Source organism: Nelusetta ayraudi, unplaced genomic scaffold, assembly GCF_046127955.1.
Source record: "Nelusetta ayraudi isolate G7.1 ecotype Tasmania unplaced genomic scaffold, CSIRO-AGI_Nayr_v1 ptg000027l, whole genome shotgun sequence".
NCBI classification, from domain to species: Eukaryota; Metazoa; Chordata; class Actinopteri; order Tetraodontiformes; family Monacanthidae; genus Nelusetta; species Nelusetta ayraudi.
Window position 1 is genome coordinate 5572501 of NW_027466077.1, and position 12500 is coordinate 5585000.

The 12500-nt window shown below is 48.0% G+C and overlaps 1 protein-coding gene across 2 annotated transcripts in view; it reads left to right on the top strand.

Annotated features, from left to right (window-relative positions):
• Positions 1 to 12500, top strand: part of gsap (gamma-secretase activating protein) — a 28442-nt gene that overhangs the window by 5177 nt on the left and 10765 nt on the right. Inside the window, exons 11-24 of one of the 2 annotated variants that reach the window (XM_076030278.1) lie at position 1; positions 198 to 277; positions 847 to 924; positions 1551 to 1637; positions 1776 to 1868; positions 2832 to 3000; positions 3144 to 3234; positions 4735 to 4804; positions 6792 to 6871; positions 7020 to 7160; positions 7517 to 7639; positions 7915 to 7970; positions 9258 to 9289; positions 12017 to 12078. The exon at position 1 is cut by the window's left edge and continues 46 nt beyond it. In XM_076030278.1, coding sequence (XP_075886393.1) covers position 1; positions 198 to 277; positions 847 to 924; positions 1551 to 1637; positions 1776 to 1868; positions 2832 to 3000; positions 3144 to 3234; positions 4735 to 4804; positions 6792 to 6871; positions 7020 to 7160; positions 7517 to 7639; positions 7915 to 7970; positions 9258 to 9289; positions 12017 to 12078 — 1163 coding nt within the window. The remainder of the gene's footprint in view (positions 2 to 197; positions 278 to 846; positions 925 to 1550; positions 1638 to 1775; positions 1869 to 2831; positions 3001 to 3143; positions 3235 to 4734; positions 4805 to 6791; positions 6872 to 7019; positions 7161 to 7516; positions 7640 to 7914; positions 7971 to 9257; positions 9290 to 12016; positions 12079 to 12500) is intronic. The other variant, XM_076030279.1, reaches the window with a different exon arrangement.

A 12500-nucleotide genomic window follows, 5' to 3' on the forward strand; every position in this document is an offset into this window, starting at 1 on the left:
GGTGAGGCAGACTGAATGCAAAAATAGGTTTTACCGAGCTGCTGCGGCATTAAATTGTTGCCGCCGCAATCAGGGGCCTGCTGGGGGTTCCAACGCACCTCCGCTGTGGTGGGTGGTCACAAAGTTTCCACCTCGCAAAAGAAAGAAAAAAAAAAATCCCATTAACTAATTGGAAGTGTTGTGCTGTGGCCCGACAGGTTTGTAGATCTGGGGTTCGACCACGTGGAGAAGCCCGAGCACGAGCCGCTCAGGATGCAAGTGATCACAAACAGAATAGGTAACGCCGACAACCGCGGCGGAGTCACGCGCGCAGACGCACACTCGTCACTGATGACTAATTTTGTATTTTTCTGTGCTTTGTATTCCTTTTTGTAAACAATCCCTAACTAAAAAGCCGAAGGTAAGTCGTGCGTCACGATCCGACATCAATTAACCAAAAATGATCAGAAAAAAAAACTAATCGGCCTCTGGTGAAACACATGGATGATTTAGGATTTGATTGATGACTTGATTGAGAATCAGTGATTTCCCTCAACCCCGGCACGACAGCTGGATCGCCGCCCTCGACTTCTGAGCTCTCGCCAAAGAAAAACAAACGCTGCTAGCTGGCCTGGAAATGCCGCAGAAGGAGGCAGAGAAGAAAGACAGGAAGTAACTGCGAGCCTAGCTAATGCTAAAGAGATTAGCCGAGTTTGCCCAATCGCCCCCAAAGTTTGTGTCCCAAGGGGCTTTCTGTCCGTCGTGCCGGGCAAACGATTCCCAAATCTACAGAAACCCGATCCCTCTCATTCCACATTCTGCCATGAAGATAAAAGCTGATCCAGTATTTCCCTGTCGCCTGCCCAGGAAGCATGTGCGTGTGCTACAGCCAGCCGCTGCAAGGCAAACCGGAACTGATGTACACTCTGGTTTTGGTTCACAAAGGTGCGTGATCAAGTACATGGAAGAGTCAGTGTGATAACTAAGGATGATGAGGGATAAATCTATAAATAGGATAGTGTTGATTGTTATATTGTAATTAACTAAGTATATGGTATATATTTATGGGAATAGTTATGTAGTATGTATTATGTATTCATATGGATATCTGAGTATTATATAGATATATAATATACTATATCATGTTATATTATGTAATATTGTTATATTTATATTTGTTATTATGTAGAATATATTTATTTTTATAATTCTATGTTTATATAGATATTTATGTAGTGTATATATGTTGTATATTTATATGGGTGTTTATGTATTATGTATTTATATTGATATCTGTTTAGCAATATTTGGCAATATTTTGCTACAAACTGACGAATAGGTAAAAATGGGTAGGAAGTTAAAAAAAAAGCTTTTTACTTCTTCTTACTCCTTTTTCGAACTGTCTGCGGTGTTTTGTTAGGTTTTTGCTTGCTTCTTTCTCATCTTATCTTACATATTTTATACGTGCTCGAAATAAATGTATTCATTCATTCATTCATCAAAGATCAAAGACGGCACTGCAACATTTTTTACTTTTCCTGACGCTCACTGGCCCCGACTTCCCTCCGCAGACTGCAGCAAGACGTTCAGAGTGTCTCTGGGCAGCGAGCCGTCTCCCAAAACGGGCCAGCGCCTCCACCCGCTCTTCATCCCCATCGGTGCGGTACCGTTCCAACACCTCGCGACAGCTCAGTGCCTAATCCGACCGTCGGCACCGAGCAGTTGGAGAGAGCCGGCTTTTCGTCCGTTGTTGTCGTCGCTCCTAACTCGCAGCCGTGTGTTATTTCTGTATGTAGGTTACTACGTCCTGGTGTATCTGCAGGGCTTCTTCCTCCATTGTGTCAACAGCAGGCAGCAGGAGATGCTCTGTCACTCCCTCTTCCTTTCAGGTGGGCAGAGGAGGCTTTTTTGTTGTTGTTGCTGTGCAAACCGGGTCAGAGCTGTGTGTGCTACCCATTCGCTCCATTTTTCTTTTCCTTTCAGGTCTCATAACATGCAAATTTCATTCCAACGACATTTTCCACTCGACAGCCAACGCCCCAGAAATGAGAAAAGTTATTTATTTATTTATTTTTTGGTTTCTTCTGCTCTGCTCCACTTTTTTTTATTTTATTTTAGAAAGTTTGTGCTAAAAAAACGCAAAAGTAGAAATCACAATCACTAGGGGGCATGTGATTTCACGGGTGCTGACGTTTATCCCAGGCTACCCCAGGTCAGGTGACCCGCACCTTTATCAGAAATTTAAAGGGAGGTTGTAAAGAAATGTATCTGTAAAGATTTCTAGGTTTTTTGAAAAGAAATAGAAGACGTTAAAGGTCCAGTGTGTAAAATTTGGTCGGATTTACGATTTTCATATTGGTAAAAACTAAATATACTAACATATGATATACTTAATATACTAATAAACGTGTATATTTACACTAAAAGTAATTTGGTTTTCCTACCTATAGAATGGTTCTTATTGATATTTAAGGATGTACATGCCCCCAGTTAGTTCCCATCTTGCAGCGCCATATTTCTAAGGAAGCCTGATGAGGACAATCCAGCCCACCTGAAAGTGTGTTTCGTATTTAGGCTGAACACTCACGTCCTCAAATAAACAAACAAAGGAGAAGGTGGACGAGGTATCTAGGTCTGTGTGCGCAGGCCACCGTAGTTCACAGGCAATATCGGGAGGGGGAGTGCTGCAATCTAAAATGTAACCACTCGATGTCGCTGTTTCTTTTCAAATTATCCAAATATTACACACTTGACCTGGAAGTTTGCAACCCAAACCAGACACTTTTGGACATTTCATGCACGCTTTCTTTAGACCTGGGTTCCAAATCTTTCCCCCTCTCGACAACCCGCAGGTTCTGACGTGGACCTGGACCTGCAGTGCAGCTCCGCCAACCTGAGTGTCCTGCACTCGGAGGACGAGTCCGCCTGCAGCCTGCTGGACTTGGACACCGGCAGGATCCACGGCGCGGAGCTCAGCTCCGCCTACCTGCTGCAGGTGCTGCGCTCGGGCCCTCCCTCGCGGTGAGTGTGTGTGTGTGTGGGTGTTGGCCTTCGAGTTAAATCTCCTGCCCTGCGCTTTGTCCTTTGAATTCACTCCTTGATTTTCCACGTGGAAAATCCTCCACCTCCCCCACAACTAATAAAATCTGCTGTGTCCGTCCAAGGTGTCCCAGCGCTTGGACCGACTCCCAGCGCCTGGCTGCGCTCCACTGCCTGCTGGTTTACATGGGAAACGACCCCAAGTTGGAGCTGAAGGTAACCGTGCCAGCAGACACTTGTAGAACGCTTCAGCCATTGGGGCGACTGTAGCTCAGGAGGTAGAGGGGGTTGTCCAATGACCGAAAGGTTGGCGGTTTAAATCCCACTCCATCCCAGTCTGTTGTTGTGTCCCTGGGCAAGACACTTAACCCACATTGCCTCGTATGAGTGTGAGTGGATGTTGGGTGGTGGCCGGAGGGGCCGTTCGGTGCAGTGTGGCACGGGCAGCTGTGGCTTCACATGTAGCTTACCACCACCAGTGTGAATGTAGTGTGAAAGAATAATGGGTTCAATGTAAAAGCGCTCTGGGTGCCTTGACTTCTGTGCGTGTGTGTGTTTTTATATTTTTTGTATTTAAATGATTGTCCTATGTGCCCTTTAAGTTAACGTCGAGTTTTGCTGCCTGCACAGCCAATTTACCATAAGGTACTAATAATGAAACCTTGAACCTTGAAAGCGGTTTCCCCTCCACGCCACAAGTCGCTGCATCTCCTCGAGGAAGACGAAGCCTTCAAATTGTAAATTACGGCAGTCTAACAGAGTCAGTCGGTAAAAACGGAAAAAGACACGCGATGCTTCACTTTCAAGAGAGTCAGCGGCAAACTGACCCGAGGGCCGAAATAGAGGAAGCGATATTCTGCAGTCGGATGACTGCGACTTGAGAGTCTATTAGACGCGCGATTAAAAGGAGACGTTGTGAATCGTTTCTTAGGAGGTTAAAGGAGTCGCGGGTTTCATTAGCGTGGCGAGCCGCGGCCAAATTGGACGTAATGAAGCTGATTGCCTGCAAAGACCTCTCACTTTGGCCCCTTCCAAGAGCAGAGACGAGACAGGACGCTCGGCGTTTTAGCTTTAGGCACGAAGAAGAAGAAGAAGAAGAAGAAGAAGAAGAAGAAGGTGGAGGAGGGGGAGGAGGAGGAGGAGGAGGATGAGGAGGAGTAGGAGGAGGATAGCCGCGGAAACATCATTAATTTTTCAAGCCGGCGTAACGTAAACATCCTGAGCTCCCCGATGAGGTTGCGTCACGCGAGGGGAAAAATCTGTCAGTGTCAGCAACTCTGAAGAGGCGCTTCATTAAGATCTCAGCTGTTCTATTTAGCACATCCACAGTGTTGCACTAGACGCAGACCCAGCAGACCTCCGAGGCCATTCGCGGTAAATTATGAAGCACTTCCTGTCCATTCACAGTGTCACATCCTCTATCGCGACTCCGGCTTAAGAAAGAAAAAAGAAAAAAAACCTTTTAAATAATTCCAAGATGTCAAACTGTTCCTGAGCAGCTGCGGTGCCAAACTACAGTCAGCAGTTTTCACAGCGAGCTATTCTCCCTCATGAAATATAGATTGTAAACGCATGTTTTCTCCCTTTCCTTTTTTTGAGGAGGTTTGGGGGGCCTTGTTTTCAGATTTTTCTCTGACACCTTCCCCTCGTCTCTCTCTGTGTGACCCCCCCACCCCACACATACACACACGCTTCCCCATCAACACCCAACTGCAGGTTATCGAGTGGCTGTGCGATGACGTCAACACGCTGGCATCCTTCGATCAGATCCAGGAGTTTATTCTGGGTCAGTTTGAGCTGGTAACACACACACACACACACACACACACTCACACGCACGCACGCACGCACGCACGAGAGAGTCTGCTGGGTGTCACTTCTCCTTTTCACTTCTTCTGTGGCTTTAAATGCGCTTACCGGACTGCTTATGCATCTCCTTCGGGCTGGATCCTTTTCATCAAGTCCGCCCGTCTCCTTAGTTTCCTCCCCGCAGTCTGGTGCCAGCGCCAATCTGAAGGGTCGGGATTAGAGGATTTATATAGTTCGTCTGCGGCTGCAGGGAGACGGAGCAGCGTGAGAAAAACACGGGCTGGGGCCGGAGATGCGCGGGCCGCGGACGTCAACGTCTCCGGAAACACACCTCCTGGAAAAGACGTCAAATATTTATTTTTTTATTTATTTGTGTCAGCAGAGGAGAGGAGATTTACGGATGACAGCAGGCTGCTGAGAGCAGCTTGCCGCATGCATTTGCATATTATTGCGGCTGACATAACTGCATTAAGTTTGTGACTCGACTGAGCGCGTGCAGAACGGGCCATCACAAAGAGGCTCGCCGGCGTTTCGTACCTGCTGTTTTTGCTCTCAAGCAGAATTGAATATTGAAAAATTTGTTTTCATGATATTTTGTAATATGACAGTGTAGAAGTCACGGAAGTGAAGCTGTTACCAGGCAGAACAGGTGACGGCCGGCAGAGGAGGACAGCAGCCAGTGGGGATCACATGTTCAAAAAAAACAAACAATACAAATGTGATTTAACACCATGCAAAGAGGACAAACAAAGCACAAAGAAAAAAACAACGGGCTGAGAGAACAAGAGGTGGGAGGGGGGAGGGGGGGGCACAGGTGCAACACATGAGGGCAGGGCAGCCAATCAAACAAGCACACGAAGAGAAGAGTTGGACTCAGGCCCACAGAATCCGAGTGCAGTAGTGTCGCTTCCCATCATGCCTCTGTAACTCACATGATCTATTTGACCAATCAGAATGATTCTGGAGAACGTCACTTACAGACACGTCAGGACGCAGCCAATCAGAACGAGCTGAGACACAGCCGCACGGTCGACGTTGTGACGTCACGCTGGGAATAAACTCTTTTCTGGGGATTTCCTGGCCTTTATCATTTTTTTAAACGACTAAAAGACCATAGCTGAAAAATCTACAATAGAAAGAATTGTTATGAATCGTGTTTCAGGTCACAGTCGTGAGTCGAGTGGCCACTGGGAAAAATCGGCGTCCGGTCCGGTATCCAGTTCTTCTAATACATCCATGATTGGACTAAACAGAATAAAACAGGAAGCACTGAATAGAGAAAAGCAGCCATTTCATTTCGATTCTTTCTAATTGAAAGAAGTGAAATACTTGTGTTGCTGAGAACGTGGCAAAGGACTGTTGACATTTCCAGTGAAGTTCCACAGCTTTCTAAATCTCAAACATCGTCCTTTAAACTTGCCTACCTTTACCTGCTCCTACTGCATGCTGCACATCTGTCGGCCTCCAGGCGGGGGCGCCTGTGCGGATGGAAAACGAACAAAGGCAATAATTTTTTTTTTTTTAAAAAGGCAAATCTGTCCAACAAACAACTCGTGATGTTGCGTTTAAAGACCCATTTGTCTTTGGTTCGGTTACGTAACCGCCGACTCAGCACAGCCGCTCCTCCTCCATCAGTTGCATATTTTCCTCTCGCAGGACTTTGATATTAAATCACATCATGATGGGAGAGCTTTCCCTCCCCTCGGAAGAAAAACACGTCACCAACATCAAGACCGGCGTCTTTTCTTTTTTTTTTTTTTTTGAACAACCAATCTTGAAAATCGTTGTCTCCACCTCAGCAAAACTCACAATTCTTTGTCGACCGAGTTTTTTCGTTCCTCCCGACACTCGAGCCGAGTTGCATCTTGTGGTAAACAGTCGGAAGCGCCTCGTTCCTGCCGCTCATCTATATTTCAGCATGAGAATTCAGCGCTCCTTCTGTTCCCCTCTCTGTCTCCGTGCAGCGTCTCTGTACAGAATAAGCTACCAGAAGTCCCTCGGCCTGGATAAACTCTTGCCTTACTCCTCTGTCTTCAACATGAAGGTGCCACACACACACACACACACACACACACACAGAGTCTCGCAAACAGTAAATAAATAGAAAACAGACACACACACACACACACACAGACACACACACACACACACACGTGCGCTTTGGACACGTGTCCCCGCTGTCCTTCCTCCAGGAGACGCCTCTGTGCCTGCTGGAGGTTCCCGGCGTTCTGTGCACCACCGAGCTGCACATCCAGTCCGTCTTCAAGGGGAAGGTAACGGCTTCTTCGAGCTCCACAGTCCTGGATCCAAATCAGCTGTCGCGCAACTTAAAGGTGCAGTGTGTCAAATGTTTAGGAAGGCCCGCCTGACAGTGGCGGCGCAAGATGGCGGCGAACTTGGAGCAAAGACCCTTGCTGTGTATATATGAGGACCGTTCTAAATAACTGTACTGCCAGTATACGCTTGTATTCATGTATTTATGGGCAGTATGTTCAGCTTTGACCAATACAAAAAAATCATAAATCAAGCCACATTTTACACACTGGACCTTGAAGACGACTTTGTTTTTTTGTTGTCGTTTTTTTCCAAAGAAGATTTCATGTGTCTATCCATGCTGACAGTGACGGGTAGTTTGCTTGTGGCGGTGCCCTTGTGATGTGTCTGTGTGTGTGCATGTGTGTGTGTGCAGCCCAGAAGTCCCCAGGCTTTCTGGACGGAGCTGCAGTGGAATGCAGAGAGGACAAAATACCTCAACGCCGCCCCGAACCCCAGATTCCGAACGTCGCACATCCCGAGAGAGAGGGACAAGCTTGTGAGTGTGTGTGCGTGTGTGTGTGTGTGTGTGTGTGTGTGTGTCTTTGTCAGTCACTGTCTTATTGGATCCCTGACAGTCTGAACCGAGAAATACAGGCCAATCAAACCCTTCAAATTCGATATCGACACGTTCATTTATCTGTTCGACATGCTCGCTGCTACCTGTGTGTCTGTGTGTCTGTATGTGTGTGTGTTTGTGTGTGTGTGTGTGTCTGTCAGCGCGCCCACGTCTCTTTCTTTCATCCCTCCCTTAATGACTGCGCTTGCTTTCAGAGGTCTGAGAAGAGACCCTCGAGCCAGGCGGACCACATGGAGGAGAACACCAAAAAGTAGGTCTGCCTCTCACCGGAGCTTCCGTCTTCTGTCTGAGGAAGAGGACACCAGTTCAGAGAGAGTTCTAGAAACAGAAGGAGGGAAGGCAGGGCAGCGGCGTTTCAATAAAGGGAACCTGGGCACTGCTGGAAGGAAATGCTGCGATAATGCTGCCATTATTATGGCTGAGAAATCATTTGAACAGTCTGAAATCTCAATATCTGGCATCTCAGACTCACATTTCGGTTGTTTTTCGCCTTGTTCTCAACCTCAGTGACCCCTGTCTGTCCTCAAAACAAACGGGATTTAATGATATTTTAGAGGTGGCTGTGCATGTGGCCTGACCCACCTAAAAAAAAATGGACTTTTGACTCAATGAAAAATTTTCTTTGCGGCCCTTTAAAATTTGCATTTGGGTAACCCTGGTTTAAATTGGACGTATGAAATGTTAATTATCTATCAGTCGACTGAGATGTTTTTGGTAGCTTAGTGTATCAAAAGCGCGGAGGAATGTGCAAAATTAGCCAAACATCAGGGGCACAGGATGATGCGTAACTTCTAAAGGAACAATTTTCACTCAGGCCGTCTTTTCTCATCTTTGTCTTTTCATGCGAAACCCCGCAGGGCGACGTGCCGAGGAATGAAAGAATGAATCGCAGCAATGTGCCACAGTTCTGTCTTTTTGTTTTTGTTTTTTCCCCACTTTAGTGCCTGTGCGGAGCTCCGCCAGGTGGCCACGAGCCTCCACAATCACGCCGTTACAAACTCCTCGCGAGCTGATATGAATATAAATGCGGGTCCCGACGGCGGGAGGCAGATGTTCATTTTCAATTAACAGAGTCGTCGTCGTTGTCGTCGTCGTCGTCGTCGCCCTCTCCGATTTTAACACGCTGGATGTCGTCGCCCGAGCCTCAAGTTTGAAGTGTTTTATTTACTCTCAGCGCGAAACTGCACACTTACTAATACAGTGTTTTGTTTTGGGTTTTTAAAGTCAGTGGGTAATTCTTGGCTTCTATCTACAATTTAATGCATCAGTGACTTGCGTGAATTCGCCAAGAAGTTGTGCTTTTAATTTGAAAGGTCCCCGAGATAAGGACTCCAACGCAGCTGCCAGCTTTCCGTTCCGATTACTTCGACAATAGGCCGATAAAGTCCCCGCTCGGAATTAAAAGTTTGCTGAGCCAACCCGACTTTTTTTTTTTGCTTCCATAAATCAGCTCCATCGTTCATATCTCATTATTTCGCTCTTCAATGATGGCAGCTGGACACGTTTTCACACCTTTCTCCCCGTTTCCCCCCCGCAGGGTCCTGTCTATGGTGGACACCTGGTGCCTCGGTAAGACCTCACAAACAGACACATTTTTTTTTGATCACTTCCATCGTGCCTCTGTAACTGACGTGACAAATCAATCAGCCAATCAGAACGTACCGAGACACAGCACGTAAATGTGACATGCCGTGACCCAAGATACATGTTTATATCAAGATTCATCGTGAACCGTCATAGGATTCATGATGAATTTAAGAAAAATACTTCACGGGAAATATGGGAAAATGCTTTTTAGATTTTGGCTGCAGTACCTCGAGTGGCCACTTGTTAAGAAAATAGCTTCTCTGGCATACTGGAAGAACGGTACCCGGTCCTTATAATACGTCCACGAGGTCAGTGGACACCCAGGACGCCAGGGACGTCATACGGATTATGGAAACCACGCGGCGTGCGCGTTTTTGCGAGAACCCGCCCCAAAACGTGAACCCTCGTCCTCCGTCCTCGCAGGGAGGGTTAAAGAAAAGCAGAAAAAGGGAGGGAGATGAGTCAAAAGGGGCGAAGAAAGGTCTCAAAAAAAAAAAAAAAAAGACGTAAAAACAACACGGCGAAAGCGCAGAAGAATGCAGCGGTTACATAACAGGCGGGGATTTCTGCGTTTCCTCCTCCGTCTCTCCGGCTCCCTGGCCGCAGCTGTTTAGCGTCAAGGCCCGCCGACGGCCCATCCATCTCTCATCCATGTTCTTCAACCTCAATGCGCGGCTGTAAATTACACGCGTGGCCTTTTCCGGGGGGGGGGAAGGGGAGGGGCTCTCACCGTGGCAACACGGCAAAAACACGCACACGATAGCCATCAGATGGCTACTATTACTGGCTTATCGTACAACACGGCGTCATGTGCACAGCAGGCGGCTCTGCGGTGGGTGGTGGTTCGGGGGGGACGGGGGGGTGGTGATGGATGTAGACAGCCGACTCCCCCCAGCTTGTGATGTTTATGTATAGTTGTACTGAAAACATCAAACTACGGCATCAGAACCCGTCTCGGCTGTTTCTGTGCACGAGGCCGCGATCCCCCGCCGTAAGAAAAATATTACAACTGCTTCTCGCAGAGCGTGTCAGACATGGAGAGAGAGAGAAATAGAAAACCATAACGTTGCTCTCGGCAACTAGAAAATACTTTCATCCAGCCGGCGCGGCAGCTCTGATGAATGGCCGCCGTCGCGGCGAGTGAGTTTATCTGATAAAGAAAAAGCTCGGCCACTGCAGAGGAGAGGCGCCCTACCTGCTAATGAGAGGACGCCGGCACGCAACACGTTGAGCGGGTTTCGAGTTTACCGCCACGCGTCTCCATGGCGACGACGGCTCGCGGGGTCGGCCGCTCAAAGTAGAAGCAAAAAAAAAAAAGAAAGAAAAGAAAGAAATTACACCCAACGGGGATTTTCACGATCGCAAGGGATTCAGTGGCCCGTTGATGAGATTATTATACATTCCGGGGATCAACCCGGCAGCTTCTGAAGGAAACAGGGGGTGGCCCGCTGTTGTTGCCGCCGCGCCGCTTCATCTCGAAGGCGCTTTTTTTTATTCAGGGATCATTTGTTTCCTGTCGGCACGAGACGGACGGCCACGCCGTCGCCAAGGCCAAGGCTGCTATGAATGACAGAGAGCAGCCGCGTAAGATATTCTTTAGGAGCAGCGCACAGTGCACGGACCGGTAGCGGCTAAAGTCGTTAGCTCGCGCCGCAACTCCGGAAGTCCGCTCATCCGTCTCGCCGCCCTCCAATACAGACGCGTTTTTTCGGAAGCCCTTTTTCAAACGTCTTTGCGTTGCTTCCTTCCGATAGAAGAAGACAGGCCGGGGGCACAAGAAAAGTCAAGTCGCAGCGAAAGCAAGAAGCGCTACGAGTTTCTAAACAATGGCGGATGCTAAATATATTAGCGTCGATGCTATGCGGCATTCCAATCCAGCTTAAAGAAGAACATCAAAAGGCCGCTGAAGGATTTTCTCAGTGAGAAAAATCATTGCATTTAAGACAACTCGGAAGTACGGGATGAACCCCCGTCCTGTATCGATTTAAAATGGGACGCACCGTTTCATCGTCGAACACGGGACAATTCTGTATTTTAAGGGACGGTTGGCAACTCTACCTTGGACGTGGAGGAGCTCCTGTGTGGGAACCAGCTGAACTCCTACCTCAGAACATCAGCCGCTTGTCTTACGATGTGCTAATGTAAAATGGGAGACAACTTTAAAGTGCTAACAGGCATAGCATCTGTGGTCCGCGCAGACTTTCGACCGCCCAGCGTGCACTCGTGGTGGGACTTCAAAGGCCACCCTACTGTTCTAGCACGCGCCGGGGTTCAAAATAAGATGGAGGGGGAAAAAAAATAAAAAAAAAATAAAGTGGGATTCTGCGCACGTGAGCGCGAGATAATTCATCTTCGGCTGCCACGTACATGAAGCAAACCTGTGAGGTGCACAATCGCACACGTACATCATAATCGCAGCAGGACTGCCGCCTCCAAACAGCCAAACTTTAGATTTAGCTCGCCAAAGAAAAAATAAAATAAAAAAAAAGAATCCATTAAAAGCTAATGTTCTCCAAAATAAACAAGTCAGTGTTTGGGCGGCGGTGGGTTCGGCTCTTCCCTGTTTAATGATGTTCGCGCTGTGGCTCATCCGAGGCTACCTGTGGCGCCCATTCATGGCCGAGATGCCGCTTCAAAGGTTTCTTCAAACGTCTCTTTCATGTGTGTGTGTGTGTGTGTGTGTTCTCACTGTTGCCTGCTCTCCTCCAGATAAGAAGCTGGTGCCTCTCTTCCAGGAGGAGGACCATCAACAGAGGGCGCTCATAGGCCTGGTGAGAAAGATAGGGGGGACACATGGTCTGAATTTTTTTGGGGGGGGTTTTGTGTACAGACGGTCAAGGGAAATCACCTTGTCAAGGGAAAGTACTCACACGATGATATAACATTCAGAGAGAAATGAGTGTTCACCTGGGCCGAGCCTCTGACCTTCGCACAACTCATCTGGGATCTGCTAGTGCTGCCTTTGAACCGGGGGCTTATGTTGAACGTATCCCAACCCTCCCAAACCCCCCCCCCCCCGGGAGCTCTCCAGGGGGATTCCATATCTCACAGGTGTTTAGCAGCCGTGTTGCAACACCCCATCTAGTTTGAAAGCTTAAGAGGAGAAATTCACCCGGCGTGTGCGGGAGATCTCAGCTGTACGATGAGGCTTCAGCCCGTACTCGTGCCAGCGCCAGCAGCACATTTCCACAGT